Here is a 23077-nt window from a genome sequence, read left to right on the forward strand (position 1 = left end):
TTAGTGTGTGACCCTGAAAACCTATACATTGCGATATTTTGAACCTTTGGCTCCCTGAATCCGAAAGAGTGCAAATATGAAAAATGGTCAAGAAACATTTTTAAACCTAAATTGAAAACAAAATCTGCACTCTTACAAACAGCTGCAAAACTGAACCAGGCAGCAATCGAAGTCAAAAATTTTGGTTTACCATTTCATTTCAACGATAATGCAACTCCCTAACAGCCAAAACCTCTCAGTACTAGGAACATCAACCTGGAACCAAATATATGATTTTTGCTCAGTGAATTTGAAACAAAGAACCATTGGAGGAAAACAATAAACGAAACACTATCAGGGTGGGATAACATATACAGGATAAAATACAGGTAACCATATGAACATCAGCCCAGAAAATAACGCCCAAAATCAAAAGAATAAAAAGCATATAAACAATCCAAATGAACACAAAACATGTAAACACGTCATAATTCTGAGAGAATTGCAGGAATGTAGTGGGAAAGCTCGGCAGTCAAGGACTGGAATCCATTCACAAGCTGCGTGTGGAAATCTTGGTCTTCCTCTCCAATTAACCTAAAGTGCACCCTGATTGCACGCTTGCAAACTGCCATGAATTCAAGCAGAGCAGCAATAAGTTGCTGCAGTTCTTGTGAACGCAGCCTGGTTGCAGGCTCGCCTGATAGAAAGGCTGTACACACGCTCAGAACTCCACTGTTCACCTGAAGATTCATAATTCACTTGTAAAATTAATCAATAAAATTCATTCATAGATAGCCTTTAGCAGGTGTACATAAGCTGTGTTTGGTTGCAATGCAAATAAATTTGCGCTGATGCAAAATCATGACAGTGCAAATGATTTGAATGTAAATCCTGACCTACTTTTGTATCAAAATTTAGCTTATTTTGTTTGATTACAGTACAAATGAAGTAAATTAAGACATGAAGCAGAATAAAGTTAAATACAAAACAATATTAAACGAGAATTTGCATTTGGTAGTGGTAGTTTATAGGCTTGCAATGGAAAACATATATTGGCTTACTAAGATGCTAGTAGCTCACCTGAACAGCTACACTGCCCTGGAGTATTCTTTGTAAACTTTGGAGACGTGGAAGCTGATCTCCTTCAGAACTGCGAGGCTCTTCAAGCTCATTCCTTAGTGCAGCTGTACGAGTTTCAATCATCCCAATTGCATTCTCTACTGGTGAGAACTCAAGTGATTCAGATTTGATCACCAGAAGACGATTTACTAGAGCTGGGAATGAGCCCTTTGTCTGAAGTACAGTTCGTCTCTTCCACTGATCTTCCAGGCCACCTTGGGTCTTTCCATTTTTTGTAAATGGAGTGTCAAACAAGAAGCGATCAAAGACACGTGCACGCATGCTCCCAGTAGAAAGAGAGAAGATCCTCTCTCTTCTGCTGCCAAGATCCTCGTCCTCCATGACAGGATCCACTGCAGTTATCTGCAAATAGCATACCCCTGGCTGCAACTCATCTGCATTGACTTGTCTAGAATCAGGAATTATATGCAGTGTTTGATTCCCATCCATCCTGGACTCGTAGATATGACTAAGCTTCTCCATTATATCACCAAGGCGTACATCACGGGGTTCTCTGTATACATACTCCTTCCTGTCTAGCTTGCCAAATCTTTCTCCATAGAACCCCACACGGTAGTATGTAGCATCAGTGAATGGTATTGGGCTTGATTCCTGCTCAAGGATCGACTCATAGATGTTGGTCAGGGTTGTATGGCATTTTGCAAGCTGCCCATATGCCCTCCGACTCTTATAAACTGGAATGATCAGTTCTTGAATGCTTGCACAAAAATGATAAAGCTCTGCTTGAGAGAATAGCTTGTTTGCAAGCTGTAGGTATTTCACAGCAGAGTCAACAGTAAGCTTTGATGCACCATAACCCTCTACTTCAGCCGCAGAAGCCTCAGCAGTAATCTCACTGCTGACCATGGGACAGATTTTCCGTAAAGCAGCAACATGGTCTCTGCTCCACACAGCATCATTTCTTCCAACAAGGGCCTACAAGTAAAAGTAACATAAGCACCTGCTAGATTTCAGGGAAGGTTTTTGTTTCATTTTTACCATATAAAGTAGAAACAAATCAACGTGCATAAGTATAGAAATGGATTACATGGTTGCATGCACATATGCACACAAATGAATTCGGATTAGCTGAATGCCTTAGTTGTTCAGCGGGCTGTGGAACCAATGATGAGGTTTCACGCCAGTAATAAATTCAGGGGCCCCACTGTAAAAATGCAGGCCCCATGTATTTAAATACTGGTGTGGAACCTTATCATTGGTTCCACAGCCCGCTGAACAGCTAAAGCATTCAGTTAAACCTTGCTACACAAAAGTACATACATGCACACAGATAAAATGTGGTTCATCCAAATTAGTCAATGGGGACCAGTCCCAATTAAAACACATATGAGGATGAGTCACAATTAAAACACATATCTCCTAAATAACCAAAACATACTCCAGAACTCTTCCACTAAAAGAATTACTAGGTAATAATGTAATTGTTGATTTAGAAAACTTTTAACCCACACCTAAACAGGAGTTGCAAGTGACATAGCTTTTACATGACATTCATAGCAAGAAGATTATTCACCTGCATGATAACGCCAGCCACAGCAACAGCACATTGTGCAGCTTCAGCCCAGGACTGCATCTCCTGATGTGCATCACATAAATGCAACAACCACATTATGTGAAGATCAGGAACAGGTGCATATGCCATTGCAAGTCGATAGAAGCTCTCTGCAGCCGCATATCGATCTACTGTCATTGTGGAAGCCTACAAGATAAGAACAATGTCATTATGTCAATGCAAAAATACATTAATAAAATAGTTTGTGTTCAAGGCCTAAAATGCTGCACAAAACATTAAGAGCTTACAAGAAGTGCATGTTCCAAACCAGCATCAAGGGCCTGAAGTAGACTGTCAGAGAGAGATTTCACTTCTAACCATGACCACCGAATCTCTGTAGAACCTTCAGGAACTGCCGTAAGAACATCCTCTGAAAGTCCACATTCTTTTAATAGGTTAGGACTCCTAACATCATCTGCCATTTCCTCTAAGGATTTCCCAAGACGCTTAGCTTCACCACTCTTCTCAAGTGATCCGTCAGATTTCATTTGAGTCACTTGAACATCAGACATCAACTCTGACAAGGTTATTGTCAACATTACCCTCAACCTTGTTGTCTGCATGAAGTAATAGAAGGAACTCTGCAAATGCAAAGATTAGATGTTACAAAGTGATAAATGTAAATTGCAAATATTCTAGGGCTAAAGTACCTACCCTAACAAGTATTTGGAGACCAATGACTGCCCTTTTCCTAATATTATCATTTCGGAAAACCGCTAGTCGAAGAAGATGGAATGCAATTTGCTTCAAGAAGCGATCATTCTCCCTTGCCATTAGTGTTGCACCATCAAGATTGAAGATATTGTTAAACACAGGAAACAAAAATTTCCAAAAGGCCAGTGACTGGCTTCGTGAGAAAAAACTCATAAGTATTGAAGTGATACAATCTAGCTTTCCATAATCAGTAGATATGCTGTGGGATGCTGCAGCAGTTGAAAACTTCTCAGTGATCTCTAAAACTTGAAGACTAACAGATGCACTTAGGTTTTCTTCCCAAAGCTCCTGAATTGAATGGGAAAACGAGTAAAACAACACTGTCAGCTTCAAAAACCAGGTAATGGGAAATCCTTTAAATGGATGATGTAGAAAACCATACCAGCTTTTGCCTTAATATCGGGTGCAAAGACTCTCTTAGTGCCCGTGTTGAAGGTCCAATCCTAGAAGATTGTGCCTGAGCAAGAGCTTCTCTCAAAGAATATGGCTGGCTAGGGGAGCTCAACTGGGGACTGATTCTCTGCCACAAATAACCATTTTCTGGTGTTCCCTGAGGCTGCAGTACATATTCTCGGGAATTAGTTAATACTCAACGGGCCAAAATGAATGCCTCACCATATTAGGACACCTATATTGAGTTTATTTTTTATGTATTTTATATCAAGTAACCAATAAAAGTTCCTTCTTTGACAAAGTAACAGTCTTCACGAGAAAGCAAGCTGTTGGTGTTACATGTATTAATGCTTTTTTTTATAGTCTACAGTATCCCACAATATTCCCTCAAATTTTCTCATAAGAGGATACAAAGTTCTTTTTCTTGTTCTTTCAACCCACAAGTATTAGATCTCCAAGGAATCAGCATTGGTGAAGCCAAGGGCTGAAAAGGGTTTGACAATAGCAAAATATAGAGCACAGTCAAACAATTAATCATCCCATGAGTTTAGAAAAATAGGGTAAAATATAAAAACCTCCCGAGGTTTCTGACAATCACAAAAACCTCCCCTCAAGTATCACATTAACAAAACCCCCTTAAACTTTTAAAAAACTCAACGCATACCTCCCTTCCATCACTGACCCAGATGGAAAATGTTCACTAATGCATTAGTTTTTTCAAAATACCCATTCTACCCTTTTAAAGGATTCTCGAGCCCTGTTATGATTCTTGCAGGACATGAAAATGCCATTCCCATCAATTGAAGTATTCTTCAGCTCTGTTAGTGTGCTGCATGCTCTTTAGGTTGAGCACCATTCAGCCCATTCTGGCTCCCCAGTCACAAGCCATTGGCTGAAGACCTCTAGAGGCTGATAGAACAGAAACAAAAAAGAAAGGAAAGCAATACTTGCTGCATTCTGGTTCATAAATGAGTGGGAAATTTTAAGTTCTTAACCTAGTTTCATATGCATCATTTCTTATCATACCTGTTGCCTCTTATGCTCCATCCTTCCCCAAGTGCCAAGTCTAATTTTATTTTCAATTTCTGTCATTTATTGTTCGAGGATCACTTCCAGGAACAGGTATTGCAGGATTAAAGCATGTAGGAGATTAGCCGTTCAGTGAACCCAAATGGAGTTCTTTGATTTGTAACTATTATATCAGAATGATGTTAATGCTTCAACTTTGAAATGGTTAGAATCCCTTATTTGGAATTTTTGGTTAGGCAAGGACAACTTCCAGATGGCTGTGTTTTTTTGTGTAATGCCCTGGTCTGTATTTTCTTTTTTTTTTCTTTTCTCTTCTTTTCTTGCTTTTGGTACAAATCTATTACTCATTTCTGGTTGAGGAAGAGTTGCTCACCCAGTCTGGTCAAGACGATGATAATGACAATTGGTGCCACAAAATTTTACCTTCTGTAAAATATCAAAGTGATAATAACTAGTGTAATAGAATATTTAAATTAATATCAAGAAATGAAGAGGGAAAAAACGAAATTCACTTGGCATGTCTGCTTTAGAAAAGGAAATTCATCGTTATTCTTGGCGATGCAATCCAGGCCATTTGAGACCACATTGCAATCCAGAATCCTTCAATCTGCAGATGGCCTCAAGGTACTGCATGCCAATACATTTCAGTCCATATTGCCAGCTTGGTTGAGGCGGGCATCAAAAGGGGGGTGAGTCCATTTCTGGAGCTCAACGGGAACAATGTCAGCGTGTAAGTTCAGGAGATTTGAAGGACGGTCCACATTTTTACCAGGCCATTTGACGACAATCACAGGTTTCCCTTTGATGAACTCTATGGTTTGATATTCTAGGGCTAGGGAGGAATCAGGGTTCAGATGGGCTCTGTTGATTTGCAGGTATTTCTGGAATCCAGAGATCACCCGACCAGGCCATTTGACGACAATCACAGGTTTCCCTTTGATGAACTCTACGGTTTGATATTCTAGGGCTAGGGAGGAATCAGGGTTCAGATGGGCTCTGTTGATTTGCAGGTATTTCTGGAATCCAGAGATCACCCGCATTGGGTCATTTGCAGCTGAAACAAAGGGAGTTTTCGATAATAAGAACAGAACTTGCATCCTCTGTACTGGGTATAGAAAATTATTTGTGCTTGATAGGAGTCTTGACTCTACCCCTCTTCTTGACTTGATGGCATTTCAGGGGTAGGAGATTGAAAAAGAAGAAAGAGGATGGAAAATGGGTTATTTCAAGTTAAAGTCAGGGTTATTTTAGTAAAATTGTATGCAAAATCATATGTGCAAAGAGTAGGATGGGTATTTTGAACAAATTAATGCATCAGTTGTACATTTTCCATCTAGGGTCAGAATCCTCAGGGGAGGTTTTTATATTTTACCCTAAAAAGATATATATTTTTTAATTGAAATATTGGGGCAATAATTTTTCATTTTAAGTGCATACATCAGATATGCATGTATTTCATGCATATGCCTCATCTAGAGATGTTTGCATTGTAAACACCTCGTGGTTTGAGGATAAATCTATGTGCCACCTGCACGTCAAATATGAGTGTCAAAACATCCTAAGAACACCTCAGGGCTTATGCCATCCAAAAATATTCTTTCACTTAATTGCTAAGACACACTCACACACCAATAACATATACTGAAGGACTGGAAGCAAGAACAGAAGTGAAAACCCAATTATAAGCAAGTATCATGAATAATGGAATAGATGCACCCAACGGTAACTGCATATGGTTTCAGAAGAACAATTGAAAATAAAAAAAGGTAATCATACTCTAACTTCTTGTCGAGATGCCTCAGAAAGATAGTTGTTGATTGCAGGTGAGAGCTTATCAGAGTACTTTGGGGAAACGGGTCCTTCTCTGTCAGGGCTACGAGAACTACACCCCAGTAGTGTGCTGTCATTTGGTTTTTTGTGCTGTAGAACATATGGTGGAACATCAGGATGCAGATAACAACCAGAAGACCAAAAACAATGGCAAAACTAAAATACTTTCAGGATGAACAGCGAATATATAACATTCATGATCAATACGAGATACAAAAGAAATTGCCCACTCTTCATGCCTAAGGATGCTTATACTTCACATGGAAGAGGGCCCCCACTTAAACTGCAATTCTCCAGAGGCTAAAAAAGTGAATCAATGAAAGAATCCTTTTTTATCTGATATTGTAAGCCTTTACCATTTTCATGATCTTCATTTGTTGAAGCCCTTTGTCCTTCAGCTTCTCCTCATCCTTTCTAGGAAAGGCTTAATGGCTAGGTTCAACTCCATAAAAAACAAGAGAATTTTGCAGAAGGCAATATACACTTGAATAACAATACTAATGATATGATTCAATCAAGGAACTAATCGGTCCATTTCACCATAGATATGCTCTATTTGCGGAGCTAGTAGCAAGATCATACATCACCTATTAATCCCCCGTACTTTGTTGGGCATTCAGGATAACATTTTCTCACTCTTCATTGCGAGATTGATACTGAAGATAAACACAATTAATGTCTCTAAGAATTCAATTTTTTTCCTTGCACTATGAGTGTTAAATATATCATCTTATGCTTCTAGTGTACAAAGTGGTAAACTCTGTCGTATTGGGTATAGAGATGGTAGAAATGGATTAAAAATGGGGTAAATCATTTCTTTGTATACAAGTTTTAAATATATACATATATGTATATGTTTTATTTTCTGACAAATTTATAAAAACAGAAATGATCTTAATAAGTAGGGAAATTGTCTAAAACTCACCATGACTTTTCCGCATTTCTCTTAAACTCACTATAACTTTTCAAAACTTCCAGGCAACCCATGTCAGTGACTTTTTGTTTTCCAAAACTCACCACCCGTTAGAGCACCACTAGTGTTCATTGACAGAATTTGTCAATGCCAGAATAAATGCAATTTTTATGATCAAAATGCCCCTGAATGGCATATCAGCCTTGTTAAAAATATTTTTATGTCATCCTAACTTTTATTCAATACACCTTTGTTCTAGCCAAACATCTGATACAAGTCGATGTTGGGTCCTACAGAGCCACATGTCCTCTTCTTGACCACAGATCTTTTCTTGATTTCAGTTCTTGTTGCATTTTAAATTAAAAGGGATATAGTGACAGTTGGGCTGTGCAAGTAGATATGGAGCATCAGATGAGCTTGATTTGAATCAAAAGTGTTCTTTTTTTATTTGAAGCTCCCCTTTTACTTAAATATATAAAATGGGCAGAAACATTTTTAGACTGAAGTATTTAAGATATATTTTTGTTGTTTTTTTTATCAAAGTTTAGATTTATTTTCCATTTACAACTGAACAAAGGGTAAAACAGTAATCTACCCACATCCATTAGTCTATTTAACGTCAACTTATTGATATGGGGTTCCCTGGACGTTTTGAAAAATTATGGTAAGTTTAAGAGAAATGATGAAAAGTCTTGATGAGTTTAAGACAATTTCCCTAATAAGTATAATAAGATCCAATTCAACCTTCTTTATGATTTACAATATGTTTACAATTTCCAAAACGTTAATTATCACTGTTAGGGCATACTGCATCCTCATTACAGAGCAGTTTAGTGAGATTCTCCATTGATGATCTAGTGACAGACTTCTGTTTGTTGCCTTCTGTTCTTTACACAGGCATAAGAAAGAAGTAAAAAAAATATATATTAGTGGCTAAATTTTGATAGCTGCTCTTGGGGGAAGCAGGACCTTAATGTTTAGGGAGGTTCCTTTTTAAGATATGTTCTGAAGGGCTACACAACGGGGGCTAACCCATCCCCCAACCTAGGTGCAGGCAGGATTCGTTCCCAAGTCTCCGCTACAATCAGCAGGAGACCTTGGCAACCAGCTGGTTGGCAACTTGACTTTAGGGAGGTGCCTTTGCAAGCCATGAGGAAGATATCTCACACCTGCATGCTCCCTTTAAGTGTAGGGTACTCTGAAGTAGCGATAACATCAATGAAGATGAAGAAGGATAACCTCAGGACCTTCAGCATGATCTTAAACAAGCTAGACATTTGGCATCTAGAGGGTACATCTCATTCCATTTGGTCCAAAGATCAGTTAACCAATTACCTGGTCTGTTAACCAGAAGAGATGTTTGGAAGAGAGAGTTGTCTTGAGGATTGTCCCTACCCATCAATTTTGGGTGTAACATTTCCACCCATATCCTCCTTGGGGGTTGAGTTGTTCATCCCAAGTGTTTTTGCATGCATTTATCCATGCTATATGTCAGTATTTCCACATCTTCTGTGCTATAACTTTATCCTGTTACAGAATATATACACCACTTCAAAACAGAACAGGGATTGCCAGGACCAGGAATAGGTTTGAAATAGTTTGTCAGCCTTTGGTTGTTTGTTATCTCCATCTCCATCTCTCTGAAGTCTTCTGGAAAGTAAAGTCTTTCCTCTCATCTTTTAAAGTGATTCCATTGCCAATAAAAAATAGAGTTATTTAATGAGTAACATCATCATCTAAGCCTTGTCCCAACCATATGTGGTCAGCTACATGAATACTGTTTAGCCATTCCGTTCTGTTCAGTCAGTGCCATATCCATCATCAATTTATGGGCACTTAAATCAATTTAATACCACCACCACCCAAGTCCTTTTCAGTCTGCCCCTATCTCTTCTATCTCCTTCAACTTGTAACAGATCACTTCTTCTAACAGGTGATACAGATTCTATGCATGTGACTAAATCACCTCAGTCTACTTTCTCTCATTTTATCACCTATTGGAGCTATTCCTGGGTTCCATCATGATGATGATGATGATTTATGATTTTATCAGAAAAGAATGCATTCTTGCAAATGTAGACATTGTAATATATGTATAACACTGGCAGTATAAAGTGGTTAAAATGATGCAATAATCAGTGGTACACATTTTTCACTCTCTAGGGAGTTTTACCAAAATAGCAACTAGAAAGAACAAAAAGGCGTTCCATAACATATCAACCAGGATTGTTGCTGTAGACTTTGGAAATTTTTCATCAATTCTCATATGATGATGACCTTTGGAGAAACTGGGCAGCAGTAACGAGGTGTTCTTCCATTAAGAATAAGACAGTTACAAGATGGTCTCCCCCATCTGAAGGCTCTTTAAAGCTGAACTTCAATGGAAGTAGCTCAGGCAATCCAGGGTTATCTGGGATGGGGGTGTTCTGAGGAATGGATTGGGAGGGGTGGTACTGCTCTACTCGAGTCCTTTAGGAGTTGGAGATTCTGCTAGGGCAGAGCTTTTACTGCTGTACAAGGGGTGCAATTTGCAAACCAATTGGGGGTAGAGCATTTAATCAATGAAGGGGATTCCAAGTTGTGGTGGACTGGCTGAAAACCCCCAAGGATACTGTAGTGCTACAAGAATGAAATTAAGAAATTTAATAGGTTGACAAGGAATATGTTGGTTTCTATACAGTGGATGGGGAGATCAGCAAATGTTTTGGCTGGTGTGTTACCCAAACAAGGGGTAAATCGGGAAGAATTGTTTTGGGCTCAGCTGTGATTTATGTACTTTATTACTAGTTTACTTGTGAGCTATTGGCATAGTTGTCAAGGCAACAAGGCGCCCTTGGAGGCTCGCCTCACCTAATCGCCAAGTAGTTTACTATAGCGTGTTAGACAAAACTTTAATTTTTTGAGGTTATAATTTTAAAATAGACATTTTTAAACTAAAATATTCATTTTGTGTGTAAATATACTAATTTCTTTTTATTATTTCTTATTTGTTAGGGTTTAATCAACACAAACATTGCTAAATGCTGTATTGAACCCTAAAAGACATCAAAACCGGAACCAATAAGTAAGGAAGAACTTAAAATGTTGGCTAACCAACACACTTACTTCTTTTTCTTTACTAATTTTGTGTGTATACTATATACCAATTTTCTTCTTCCACCTTTTCTTTTCATCTTTTCCTATAACAGAAATAGGGGCCACAGTTTTCAGCCCTAGAATACATATTTTTTCTTGAAAAAATCCATAGCCTAGGTGATGCCTAGGCGACTAGGCAACAAGGGGGTGTCACCTAGCCTCACCTTGGCGCCTTGAAAACTATGGCTATTGGGAGAGGCTGCAGTTTGTGCCTCTCCATGGGATGTTGTATGAAATTACAATTCTAAATCAGTTTATGAATTCTCATAAAAAAAAAAAAAAAAAAACATATCGACCAGGATAGACCATATTGTCTCATATTCAACCAACTTAAAAGAATAACAACTTTCTTGGAAAGAGTTTTATTACAGTGCCCATTAGCTAACATATCAGAAAGAAAAGAGAATTTCCCTGAGATACAAACCTCAAAAAGAACAAGACACTCCTCCAGGAGTTTGAAGAATAATCTGGTTCGAGCAACACTTTGTTGCCAGGCCTTGACAAGTGATGCATTGTCCAAATTGCGCAGAATTTGCATAACAACTATTAAGACCTCACGCTTTTCAACCGCATTCAGGTTGTAAAAAACGGGCATTTCATCTAGGATCTGCATATATAAAGCATTACCAACTTTGGAGGATTATAAGATGAAACACTCATAGCTAAAAGAACGCAAACATAAATAGATGCATGGTTGAACAACAAACAAAGACTTTTGAAGCTTCCAAATGTATCATATAACAAATGAGTAAGAAAATAGAAATTCCAAAGATGAAATTACAGGAGATCATCTAGCCAAAGGCTTATGCCATGCACGAAGGAATCATATTTGCAGCAAGTTGGAACATTATGGCATTTATGCTCCAACTTGAGGGGGAGTGTTAGAAGCTGTATTCTCTCTATTTATCTATGTGGCAGCTGTCTCTCTCTAGTTATATTTCTTATTTCTTTTATTATTTAAGGAAGGGTAGTCTTGTAATTCCATCTTCCATTATGATAATAATAAAAGAGTGCAGGAATTGAGATCAGTTATGTTCAACCTCTCCTGCTTAAACCTGAACTGTTTCTACCTTGTTTTCTTCTTAGCCACCCTAACATCTTAGCCCTAGTTTTTTCTCTCCATTCTCTTCTCTTCTATTTCTGCTTAAACCTGAACTGTTTCTACCTTGTTTTCTGCCCTATTTAATTTTATTCTAGGTCTGATTACAGACTCCACCATTTAACTGTCCTCAATTTCATTTGTTTCTGAATGGTTTCGCTTATAGTGTGCCGGCATCTCATGACGTAATGCTGTTTCTTCTTAGCTACCCTATCATTACATGTGAATCCCCTTCAATCAATATATCTTTGTAGAGCAATGATTTTGACATCCTTAATCCATGTAGTACTGCCCATTCATAGTCCAAGTAGAGTTACCAGAACCAGCTGACCCAGAATGTAAAAGTAGGATATTTCCTTCCCAATTAGAGTCACCTCATATTTGTGTCCTTTGTTTCAGAAAAGGGGAAACTACTAACCACCTCTTATTGCATTGTACTTTTACAACCGAACTGTGGGCTCATTTTTTCTCTCTTTTGGGGAATGTATGGGTGCCTTCAGCAGAAGTCAAAGAGCTGTTTAGCACAAACTGGGTTAACATGCTGCACAAAGAGACACAAGATTTTATGGCAATGCGTTAGAGGTTCTGTACTTCGGAGTATTTGGCAAGAAAGGAACACCAGGAAATTTGAGGAAAAGGATAGGAGGGTGGAGGAGTTAATTGAACTAACCATGACCAGAACTGCCCACTGGACCATGGTATGTAAAGAGTTCAAAGGTGTGTCCTTAAATGATATGTTAAGGGAATGGAAAACAGTTGCTGATTTTCAGGTCAGTAAACCAATGAGGTTAGTCAGTTGGTGTGTTCCAGCAATAGATAAACTCAAGTTGAATTTTGATGGGTGCAGCCTTGGAAACCCAGGTAATTCAGGTATTGGGGATGTGGTCAGAGATCACAATGGATGTATCCTACTAAGCTTTTCTGGGCCTAGCGGTTTTGGCAATTCTTAAACAGCTGAACTGAATGCCTTAATTTAGGGATTGAAATTGATGAAATTAACGATCCTAAAATATGTGGAGGTGGAAAGTGATTGTCAAACTTTAATAAGTTGGCCGAAGAAGCAGGATTTGGTCCCTTGGAAAGTTAGACCATTGGTAAGGCAGGCATAACACTTGGGATCCTTATTGAATAGCTAATTCAAGTGGGTATCTAGAAGTGCTAATGGCCTCGCTGACTCCTCAGCCAACGCTGAGGTACAAAAGAGTCTACTGGATTGGGGTTGTCCAGGACCAGGAGCAAACTTGTAACATTTGTATCTCTTTTTTGAGGTTTTCTCTGTTTTTGCCATGTGTTTGTGCTTAATAGAGATCTTGTTTTTTTTTTCCTTTTTGAAGCTGGTTTGGATGTGCTCTTTCCTCTTGTACTGTACTTAAATCCACTGTTTTTGCAGTGGTTTCTCTTTAATGAAATTTATCTGTCGCATATCAAAAAAAACAAAAAATAAAAAAACAAGGAACTTCCCAATTACAGAACACACCCCATACTCCACTACTCCAGAACTTCTTGAGTTTCAAAGAACCCCTTCTAGAACCACAAACTTTGCAAATCAAGCAAAATTAATTAATTTAGAAACATCAAAATGCAGAAAAACAGATTTTAACAATGATATGCACCTGTCCTATAAGTGGAAAATACAACTGGGCAATGTATAATTTATCCTCAGGCTTTTGGTATCGAACATCAAACTCATGCTTGCACGTAAGCACAACCAAGATTCGAGCCGCCTGCAGGTATCAAAGAGAAAGCATTATGTTAGGCCATTTGATCTTTTAAAGGAAGAACCAAAGCGATAGAATTGCTAAAAAACAAAAATATGATATGTAATAAGTGAACAACTCACTTTGGATCGCAGAGATAAATCATCATGATCCCATGTAAGGAAAAGCTCCTGTATTAGAACAGATGAAAGGTAGTTCCTGCAAGAGACCACTCATTTAGCAATTCACATATTCGGCCCAAATAACCAACAGTGATTTGATTCAATCTAGGGAGTGTGAAAAGGAAGTTTGGTGGAAAGGAAATAAGTAAGTGCCTTGCTAAAGATGTGAACAAATATACAGTGGTTTTGATAAAATAGCCATTGATTTAGAAAATAGAGAAAAAAACAGATGGTCTCTTAAGTATTAATGAAAATATGTTCTTTTATTTTTTATAAAATGTCTTCTTTTGTTAATGGATTTTTCTAGAGTTTTTATCAAGTTTTCATGTTTTGATTACTATAATCTAATTTGCTGTAGATATAACAGTTCAACCTCAATTCATGATAGTTTTTAAGGCACCAAGGTGAGGCCAGGCAATAGGATCCTTTTGAATAAAAACCATGAATCCTAGGATAATTCCCTAGGTTCCATAGCAAGCAGCAACCATTTTTCACTATTAATTGCCTATAATCTTAATAAAAAGAGGTAAATTCACTTTAATCAAAAGTGTCTTGTCTTCTCTTCCTGTTAAGTACATGTCTTTGTTCCCAACTCCGGAAAGAACAGCTGCGGTGTTAGAAAAGATGTGAGATTATCTGTGGAGGAGGAAGCAAAATGTCATTTGGTGAACTGGAATAAAATCTGCAGTTACAGGGAAAATGGGGACCTAGGGATCAGAGCAGTAAAGGATGTCAAAGCTTCCTTGTTAGAGAAGTGGTTATGGAGGTTCAATGAACAACCAAATAGTCTGTAGAGAAGGCTAGTTGCTTCCAAGTATGGCTCCAGTAGCAGGGAGTGGGAGAATAAAGATGTACGGTCCTCCTATAGATGTTCAATTTGGAAGGCAATTCAGAAAATCCATTCACAGTTTATTAAGGGTATAAAATATGAAGTGGGTAAGGGACACAGAGTGCATTTTTGGAAAGACTACTGGTGCGGGGATGGCCTACTAGAGATCTTATTTCCTGATCTGTTCAAGATTGCAGTAAATAAGGATACAACTGCAACAGGGGCTGATTGTATCAATGTTTTAAAATGTGGAGGTTTGACACAAGGCGTTCCACTACCTAGAGGCGTGAGGCATAGTTCAGAACATAAGAGGCGCAAGCCTGCCAAACACAAGGAGGCATAAGCCTCCTTAAGAGGAGGGGGGGATGAGGAAGAAGGAAGAGGAAGAAGAGGAAGAAAAATCTCATTTTTCTTTATTTTTAATAAAAATCTTTTGTATTAAGAAAAATGATCCATGAAAAAAAATACAGCTAGACATTGTACACAGTTTACACTAAAAGTTGGAAGTTTCCAACATACTCATTTTTTTTATTGTTATACAAGTATTCAGATATATAGCAACCAGGAACTTTTCATTTTGGTTTCCATGAAAGTGGAAGCGTTTCTATGGAATTAATTTGGTTTTGTGGAACGTGGCACCTCAATAATGGAGATAGGTCATTCTGCCATAATAGCACCTTGCCCTTCAATTATTGGCCAAACATTAACACAGTGGAGGGTTTGGTATCATTGTACTACATGACTTCTTTCTCATATTAGTCCTCGCTATAATGAACAATACTAGCAGGTAATGCCAAGGAGCATCACCAGCATTGAAGACTGTAAAAGGCACAATAGAAGGCAATGTTACCATGTCAAACAGTCAATCTTTCCTCCAAGCATGTTTTTTAGTGATAATCGGATGAAGTGATAAACCATGACATTTCTTGACATCATTCCTTTCACTTGATTTAACAAAATACATTTTGTTTCTAATAAAAGGATGCGAGAGTACTGGGTCATCGATCAAAAATTGCTTAAAGGAAGAAAATGACACTGACCAAACAAGAAATTTTATTAAACGGGTACCTATCAGAAGGATCCCTCCCTGGCATTTCCACGAAAAGATCATGATCACATAATATCTGCAAGTACGTAAGTTTGCAGTCATGCAAAACAGATTGGCAAACCCCAGAGAATTTGTCCATGTACAATGATACCTGTGAAAAAACCAAAAACAGTTCATTTTATGAGAAATGAATGGAAAAAACAAGAGGAAGGGAAATGGTTCTGCTTCTGCAGTATCTAACTAGAACCTGTCAAATCTGAAATTTTCAAAAAGATTATATAAAAAAAGATGAAAAGACTGCAACAGCTACAACAAAGAAAAGTCACAGCTAAATAATATTTAATAACTGCAGTAAAAAGGAAAAATAAGAGAAAAGACAAGTCTCCAGAAAAGAAATATGATAGCAAATCAATGTTTCTTTTTAGGTTTTCCCACTGGGTGACACCCACAGTGACTTAGCTGGCAACTTTGATTTCATACTTTCTGATACCAAATTTCAGGACAGTATTCAAACATTCTAAACCATGACTCCAAATTATCACTTAGAAGGAATTCCTTTTCCCAATTGACCCCTTTGTTTGATTTCCAGGAACCCTTTTGTCATTTGATGCAATTTCAATCAGACTGGATTCTCAAGCCCATACCAAGTAGCCATATCACATAAACCTATGTTGCAATTCTACTTCATGGTATAGGTCCTACAAAACTTACAAACAATATAAATACAAGTTTTACAGGAACTAGACCTAAGAGAAACTTCCAGCTTGTGGATAGAATATTTTTTTTGGTAATCAAATTCTGTATAGCAACCAAAAGAAAAATGAAGAACACTTTAACCAATCAAAAAATAAATAAATAAATAGAACTTTTCAAGTAAAAGCATACACACCAGCTCGAAAACCTGTCTAGGCTCAACAACAGACAAAAGATCATAACAAAAGAAGGCCAAGCTGCTATTCAAACGTTTTGCCAAGCTTAACCCCTTCTTGCAGCGTTCATGCACCTCTGTAAGTAGGCAGTCATACAGCTGCATGATGCATCGGAATACACCTTCCTTCAATTGTAATGGTGGAACATCTTCACCTATTACACAAACAGAAGATGTTCACAAAACTAGACATTTATTTCTTAAAATACACGAGTACCCATAAAAGAAAAAAGATTGGAAATTGCATCACCAAGTTTAGACAGCAACAAAATGGCAAATTGATGCTTTTCACCCGTGACAGAAATAAACAAATAGATAACATAATCTTAAAGAACAGAATTACAAGGTCCAATAAAGCCATCACTTAGCAGGAATACCCTATCATGTAGAGAAAAAAAAAAAAAAAAGGAATGGTATAAAGAAATTCCCAAACTACAATATTACTTTACCTTTATAATATCTAAGCATCTTTAAAGTTCAATAGCACTTCAAACAGTCAGATTTATTTTTTTGGAATTGATCTTATAAGAACAGAACATACCTCTAAACCTTTTTTTCCTTAAGTTAATGACATGTCAGTCAATTTTTTACATGTATCTTTACACTAACAGGTCAAATAGTTTTATTAAAAAAAAAATCAACTCAGCCCATTGATCTCTCCTTACAATGAAAGTAGAAGTAGCCATTTCCAGCTTCTCCACTAAAAATACACATCAATAACCAACAGTCAAACACAGTAGGGCACACCTTACAACCCCATGCAATTAACACCTCTTTCTGCCAAACAAGTAATTCATAATAGAAGCTAGAAATTTTTCTTAACAAATTGCATGTTGTAGAGCCCATGTGAGCCATCTTCTTCATGAATCCCCTGCCTCAAGGAGTGGATAACAAATCAAAAGACCTTGTAAGGTGAGATAGAAACTTCTCTCTCAACAAAATAGTAACTCAGACCCTAAAGGAGAGTCAACTTTTGTGTCTCCACAGCAAGCCATAAGTAATACAAATAGTTATGACTGTCACCCCAATCCATTCAATGTAGTCACTAATGTTTCAAACTTCTTGATAAGGCTATGCAATTACAACAGATCAAACCTTTCATATGCCATCTTGTAAGTGTCCCCAAAATGAAGACAACCCAGTCAGTTGAGTTTTATCAACAATTATAGACAACCATAATGCACTCTCCAAATTTTATGCAAGCACCAGATGCAATAATTAAAATCACATATAAATAAAGGCATTAACTGCAAAGTTCAGAAAATCAAGTTAGACATAGAAAAATGGCACAAAAAGCTTAATTCAAAGAGAATGTTTGGATCAGACAGTGCATATACATTTAAAGAAAACAGTATTAATGAGTTGACTTGTCATAAACAAATATAACAAATACAACTATAACAAAAATACTGCTAAAAGCATGTTTTTACAATATATGCAATCTAATAAAATTGTATTAGATGAACCGGTTGATTGATATATCAAAGCCCTATAGCAGATTATAGAAACTACCTAAAGGAAGACTATGATAGAATAGACGAGTCTGCTCTAGCGCCATTGACTTCACTATTAATTCTAGAAAAAACCAAGCCATTGCTAACACATCATCATAAACTGGCCCAACACGGTAACCTTTAGCCTGCAAAGCATAAGAAACATGCATAATTCATAAATGCAAGGGAAATTTCAAACCAATAAAGAAAAATTGAACAGAACTACCCTTACTTAATTTCAACTATGTTTTAATAAGATCTAGACCATAAACTAAGTATCTCAAAATGATCAGAATATTAAATAGTATAAATGAGATAAACTAAAAATGAGCCAATGACAATTTAGTGAAAATAAAACATTCAAACTAACAGTACTTATAGATATACTATAAATTTTAAGTGTGTGTGTGTACATCAAATCTGATTATATCGGATCAGATAGGAGTGGATGGATATTTGATCCAATTAAATAAACAGGTCAAATTTGGATCACCCTTAATAGAATCGAATTCAAATTCGAATAATGGACAATCGGATACCATTTGCAGCCCTACTTTTAGGACAAGAAGTTAGCAGAATCTGGCCAGTCGGCCATGAGTTGAACCACATACATATTTTAGTTGACTTGTAGCTATACAAATATGACAAGACAAAACTTATAATTTATAATTTCAGTATTAAAGTATATTGAATACAATTCCCAAAACATTCACAAACGGAATACATTTTAGAGTTTTCAGCAGTGTTGCATCCAGCATCCATATTATAAGACAAGTACCATACACATTGGGACATGAGTCTCAATTACTCTCTCACAAAGATTTTAAAAACTTCCACTACAAAGTTACAAGAATACAGAAAATAAAATGGCAATGAAATAATAGTTCATAAGCCTACACACAAACAAATGTGTAGTATTCCATAAAAATGAACAAAATCAGAGGCAACACATATACCTTGCTGCGAGCCAAGCTGCCCCAGACCGTGGATAAGCCAGGATAAACTGGTGGCTGTCTACCCCCAAAGTCATCAAAAGCATAATCCACATAATTAACAAGAAAACGGTTTCTTTCAGCACCATCTGCTGATTCCTGTTGTACCCTACAGAACACCAAATATCAGATAATGAGCTGATAAGGTTAAGCAATAGGCACATCCCAAAGCATTTATGTGTTTTTATGTCATGTGGCATGGACACCTAAAAACAGGTGCTTTGTCAGACATAAAATCCTTTTAACAAATATTTCTCACACATGTTGCTCATCAAGCCAAATCCCAACAAGTAGCATGCTAAACAAAAGTCCCAAAGTCCAATACCTAGGATGAATCATTAAAGAATGGAAATTAAAAAAAAAAAAAAAAAAAAACACTGCAAATAAAGTGATTGAATTGTCATGCCGTGTGGTACCAACTACCAACTTCAAGAACCAAAGAGCACAATAGATGTCAACAGCTAAAAAGGGAGTAGAACCATGGGAAGAAAACCATCAATGTGGCAGCATTAACAGTAATACACAATTTACAATAACTAATTACAGCTAAACCTTGGCCTAGTTCTGAAAACCTTAGTGATTATTGCATAATTAGCTGATAGAACATCTGAAAAAAAAGCCTAGTTGCATAATTGCATTGGAGAGTAAAAAAAAAAACTGTTTCTCTCATCTGAACCTAGCATCATTCTGGGCTATTCTCAGTTCCTTTTTTTCGTTGATTTCTTGGACGTGGAAGACAGAGAAACCTAACCGGACTGGTCAGGCCACTTGCGGCTACTTCCTTTGGGTTCTTCATTGGTCGTAACACCAAGGAAACCCTAGCAGAAGAAGGGTAATGCAGTAAAGACTCCCTTCTCTTTGTTTGATGCTGTGAAAATTAATTTCTGGGTTTGCACCTTCGTACAGGTGCTGGACAGGGTATGTGCTCTTGTGTTTTTTTCTGTGGCCAATGGTGTGAAGGCCTTATTTTTTAGTTTTACACCTTCGTTTAGATGCTGGACTGTTAGTAAGCATGTGCTGTAGTCAAACTGCTAGTATACTATTCTAACGGCTGGTTGCTGGACACCTTCGTTTAGATGCTGGACTGTTAGTAAGCATGTGCTGTAGTCGAACTGCTAGTATACTATTCTAACAGCAGGTTGCTGGACTGATAACTGGGCTGTTTTAATGGCTGAACCACTACTGGGTTGATCTCAGCAGCTTTTTTTTTCTCTCATTCCAGAAGTAAATTTCTTGGGGGTTTAGTATTCTGATTGTGGTTGTTGTGTAGTTGTGTGGGATTTGGTCTGGTACACTTGTAATTCTGGTTCTTGTAGTGTAGACTCTCTCCCTCAATGGCAAACTATGATTCAGCCTCATCGGGGGTTACACCAATCCGTAGCACAGCTGGTATGGGAGGTAAAAACATGATGTTTCCCATGCCCATTACCCCTTTAAATGGTCTAAACTACCTGGAGTGGGCTAAAAGTGTAAAACTTTATGTAACAGCAAGGGGAAAAGCTGGTTACAATAATGGAAGAGTGAAAGAACCCAAGAGTGAGATAGCTGAACATGATAGGTGGGACCAAGAAAACAGTGTGGTGATGTCTTGGCTCCTTGCAGCCATGGAACCTGATGTGAAGAAGAACTTTATGTGGGTAGACACCACTAGTGAGATTTGGTAACAAGCCAAAACCACCTATTCTGAGCAAAGGCATTATGCCAAGATTTACTGGTTGCAAGCTGAATCCTCAACCTGTAAACAGGGGACTCGTAGTTTGTCTACCTATTATTCAGCCCTTACTTCAGTGTGGAAAGAATTGGATCACTATCAGGCTATAGAATGGAAGCATGATGATGATGATGCTAAGGCCTATAAGAAGTTAGTTTCTCAACAGCGAGTTTTTGCATTCTTGTTGGGTCTAAACCCTGCTTATGAACCCTTGAGAGTTCAGATCTTAGGAAGTAAAGATTTGCCTTCGGTTCAAGAGGTGTATGCCCTCATTCAATCTGAGGAAAGTAAGCGGAGTGTGATGGTTACAACTGAGGGGGAGCAACGGGTAGCATTGGCTGCAATAGGTAGTAACAATATGGGAAAGAAAAGTGACTCCAAGAAGGCTGATGATAAAGACAAGTTGTTTTATACCCATTGTCGGCGCTGAGACATACACGTGAGACATGTTGGGAGATTCACGGGAAGCCCAAGTGGGCAGTGAAGAACCAAGAGCAGGGTAGAGTACAAGGTCAGAAGAAGTCGAATACAACACATAATGCAGCACATGTGGCAACCCAAGATACTCAGTCTGTTGGTATTACTCAGGACCACTTTACTGGTTTTGACCCCAAGGAAGATATCATGAATTCCTTCAGAGATCACGTGGAGTCATATGGTAGGGCTTTGCGACAAATGGATAGTTTAGTTACTGGTACTCCTACTCCATTTGCATCTACATCAGGTAATGCGGCTTTTGCATTCCATGTCACCACTACCACTGACTCCCTTGGATCATTGACTCAAGGGCCTCTGACCACATGGCCGGTAAGCCAAACTTGTTTCAGACTTAGCCTTTTGTCAGGAAGGGATAAAGTGAGGCTTGCAAATGGATCATTCTCCTCCATAACAGGCCAATGATCAATATCTCTTCCCCATGGCCTTAACCTGAATTGTGTATTGCATGTCCCTCAACTTCCTATAAATTTACTTTCAATCAATAGTATCACAAACTCTTTAAATTGTAGTGTAACCTTTTTTCCCGGTTCATGTGTTTTTCAGGATCTAACTTCTGGGAGGACGATTGGTAGAGGGAGCCTAGTGGATGGTCTCTACATTCTTGACAGCACAGCTAGTCTCTCGGTGTCGTCCTCAGAGTCATATAGTCAATCAAATAAGAGTCAAATTTTTTTTTGGCATGGTCGGTTAGGTCATGTTTCTTTTGAAATAGTAAAGTCTTTGTTTCCAGTTTTATTTAAGTCATGTTCAGTGTCAGAGTTTCAGTGTCAAACATGTCAGTTGAGCAAACAATGTAGAATAACTTTTCACTCAAATAATAAAAGATCAAGTTTTCCTTTTCATGTTGTGTATTCTGATGTATGGGAGCCTACTACTATAATCTCTGAGGGCGGGTATAAGTACTTTATCACATTGATTGATGATTTCTCTCGCTATACATGGGTATTCCCTATGCGCAGTAGAGACGAAGTTCCAAAGATTGTGAAAGACTTACAGATGATGGTGTTTACACAATTCCATGTTGAAATACATATCTTTCAATCAGACAATGCAAAGGAATATTTCCATGGTGAGCTCAATGCGTTCTTTGCCTCCCATGGATCTATTCATAGGAGTTTATGCGCAAGAACACCACAACAAAATGGTATTGCAGAAATAAAAAATAGACACCTCCTTGAGGTAGCTCGAGGGATGATGTTACACATGAACGATCCAAAAAGGTTTTGGATGGATACTATACTTGCAGTTGCTTATGTCATCAATCGCGTGCCCTCCAGAGTGCTGAACTACATGGCCCCTCATCAATTGTTGTTCCCCTAGTCCCCTTTATTTTCCATTCCCATGAAAGTTTTTGGTTGTTGTGCCTTTGTCCATTATTTGTCTCCGTCTTGGGGTAAGTTAGACCCTCAGTCCATTCCTTGCATCTTTCTAGGGTACCCCTCCTCTCAAAAAGGGTATCGGTGCTTTGATCCCGTTAGTTATAAATTTTTTGTGTCTATGGATGTGTCCTTTGAGTTAGAACTGTTCTTCCCTGCTTCTCCTCAAGGGGAGAGTAGTGTGGAAGAGGAGAAGCAGGTCCAGGTTCGCCATGTCTCTCTTCCTTCTATTCTGAACCTTGCTCCCTTTCGTGTCTTCCAACGTACACGCCGTATGAAGTGGACAAACACTTCATACGGGAAAATTGGAAAAAAAAGTGAAATTTGCATCCCTTATGTCAACTCCAAGGAACAACTTGCTGACGTCCTCACAAAAGGACTTCCATACTCGTGGCACAATGAGTTATGTGACAAGCTGGGCATGATAGACATACTCAGCCCAACTTGAGGGGGAGTGTTGTGAGGATTATTTAATTGTTATTTTACAATTGCTGTTAGTGTGCTGTCAGCTTAAGATGTTGTCAGCCAGTTAGTTTCTT

The 23077-nt window shown here is 38.0% G+C and overlaps 1 protein-coding gene across 1 annotated transcript in view; it reads right to left on the reverse strand.

Moving 5' to 3' along the window:
• Window positions 1–288: 288 nt before the first annotated feature.
• Window positions 289–23077, reverse strand: part of SPK1 (guanyl-nucleotide exchange factor) — a 70426-nt gene continuing 47637 nt past the window's right edge. The window contains exons 19-32 of the mRNA XM_088964465.1: window positions 18918–19062; window positions 17981–18107; window positions 16430–16623; window positions 15561–15691; window positions 13625–13700; window positions 13398–13508; window positions 11110–11292; window positions 6584–6727; window positions 3768–3941; window positions 3326–3673; window positions 2920–3252; window positions 2633–2818; window positions 1060–2034; window positions 289–719 (exon numbers count right to left, since the gene is read on the reverse strand). Coding sequence (XP_088820591.1) covers window positions 465–719; window positions 1060–2034; window positions 2633–2818; window positions 2920–3252; window positions 3326–3673; window positions 3768–3941; window positions 6584–6727; window positions 11110–11292; window positions 13398–13508; window positions 13625–13700; window positions 15561–15691; window positions 16430–16623; window positions 17981–18107; window positions 18918–19062 — 3382 coding nt within the window. The 3' untranslated portion in view covers window positions 289–464. The remainder of the gene's footprint in view (window positions 720–1059; window positions 2035–2632; window positions 2819–2919; window positions 3253–3325; window positions 3674–3767; window positions 3942–6583; window positions 6728–11109; window positions 11293–13397; window positions 13509–13624; window positions 13701–15560; window positions 15692–16429; window positions 16624–17980; window positions 18108–18917; window positions 19063–23077) is intronic.

Source organism: Nelumbo lutea, chromosome 1 (genome assembly GCF_056320005.1).
Source record: "Nelumbo lutea isolate HS-2025 chromosome 1, American lotus-T2T, whole genome shotgun sequence".
NCBI lineage: Eukaryota > Viridiplantae > Streptophyta > Magnoliopsida > Proteales > Nelumbonaceae > Nelumbo > Nelumbo lutea.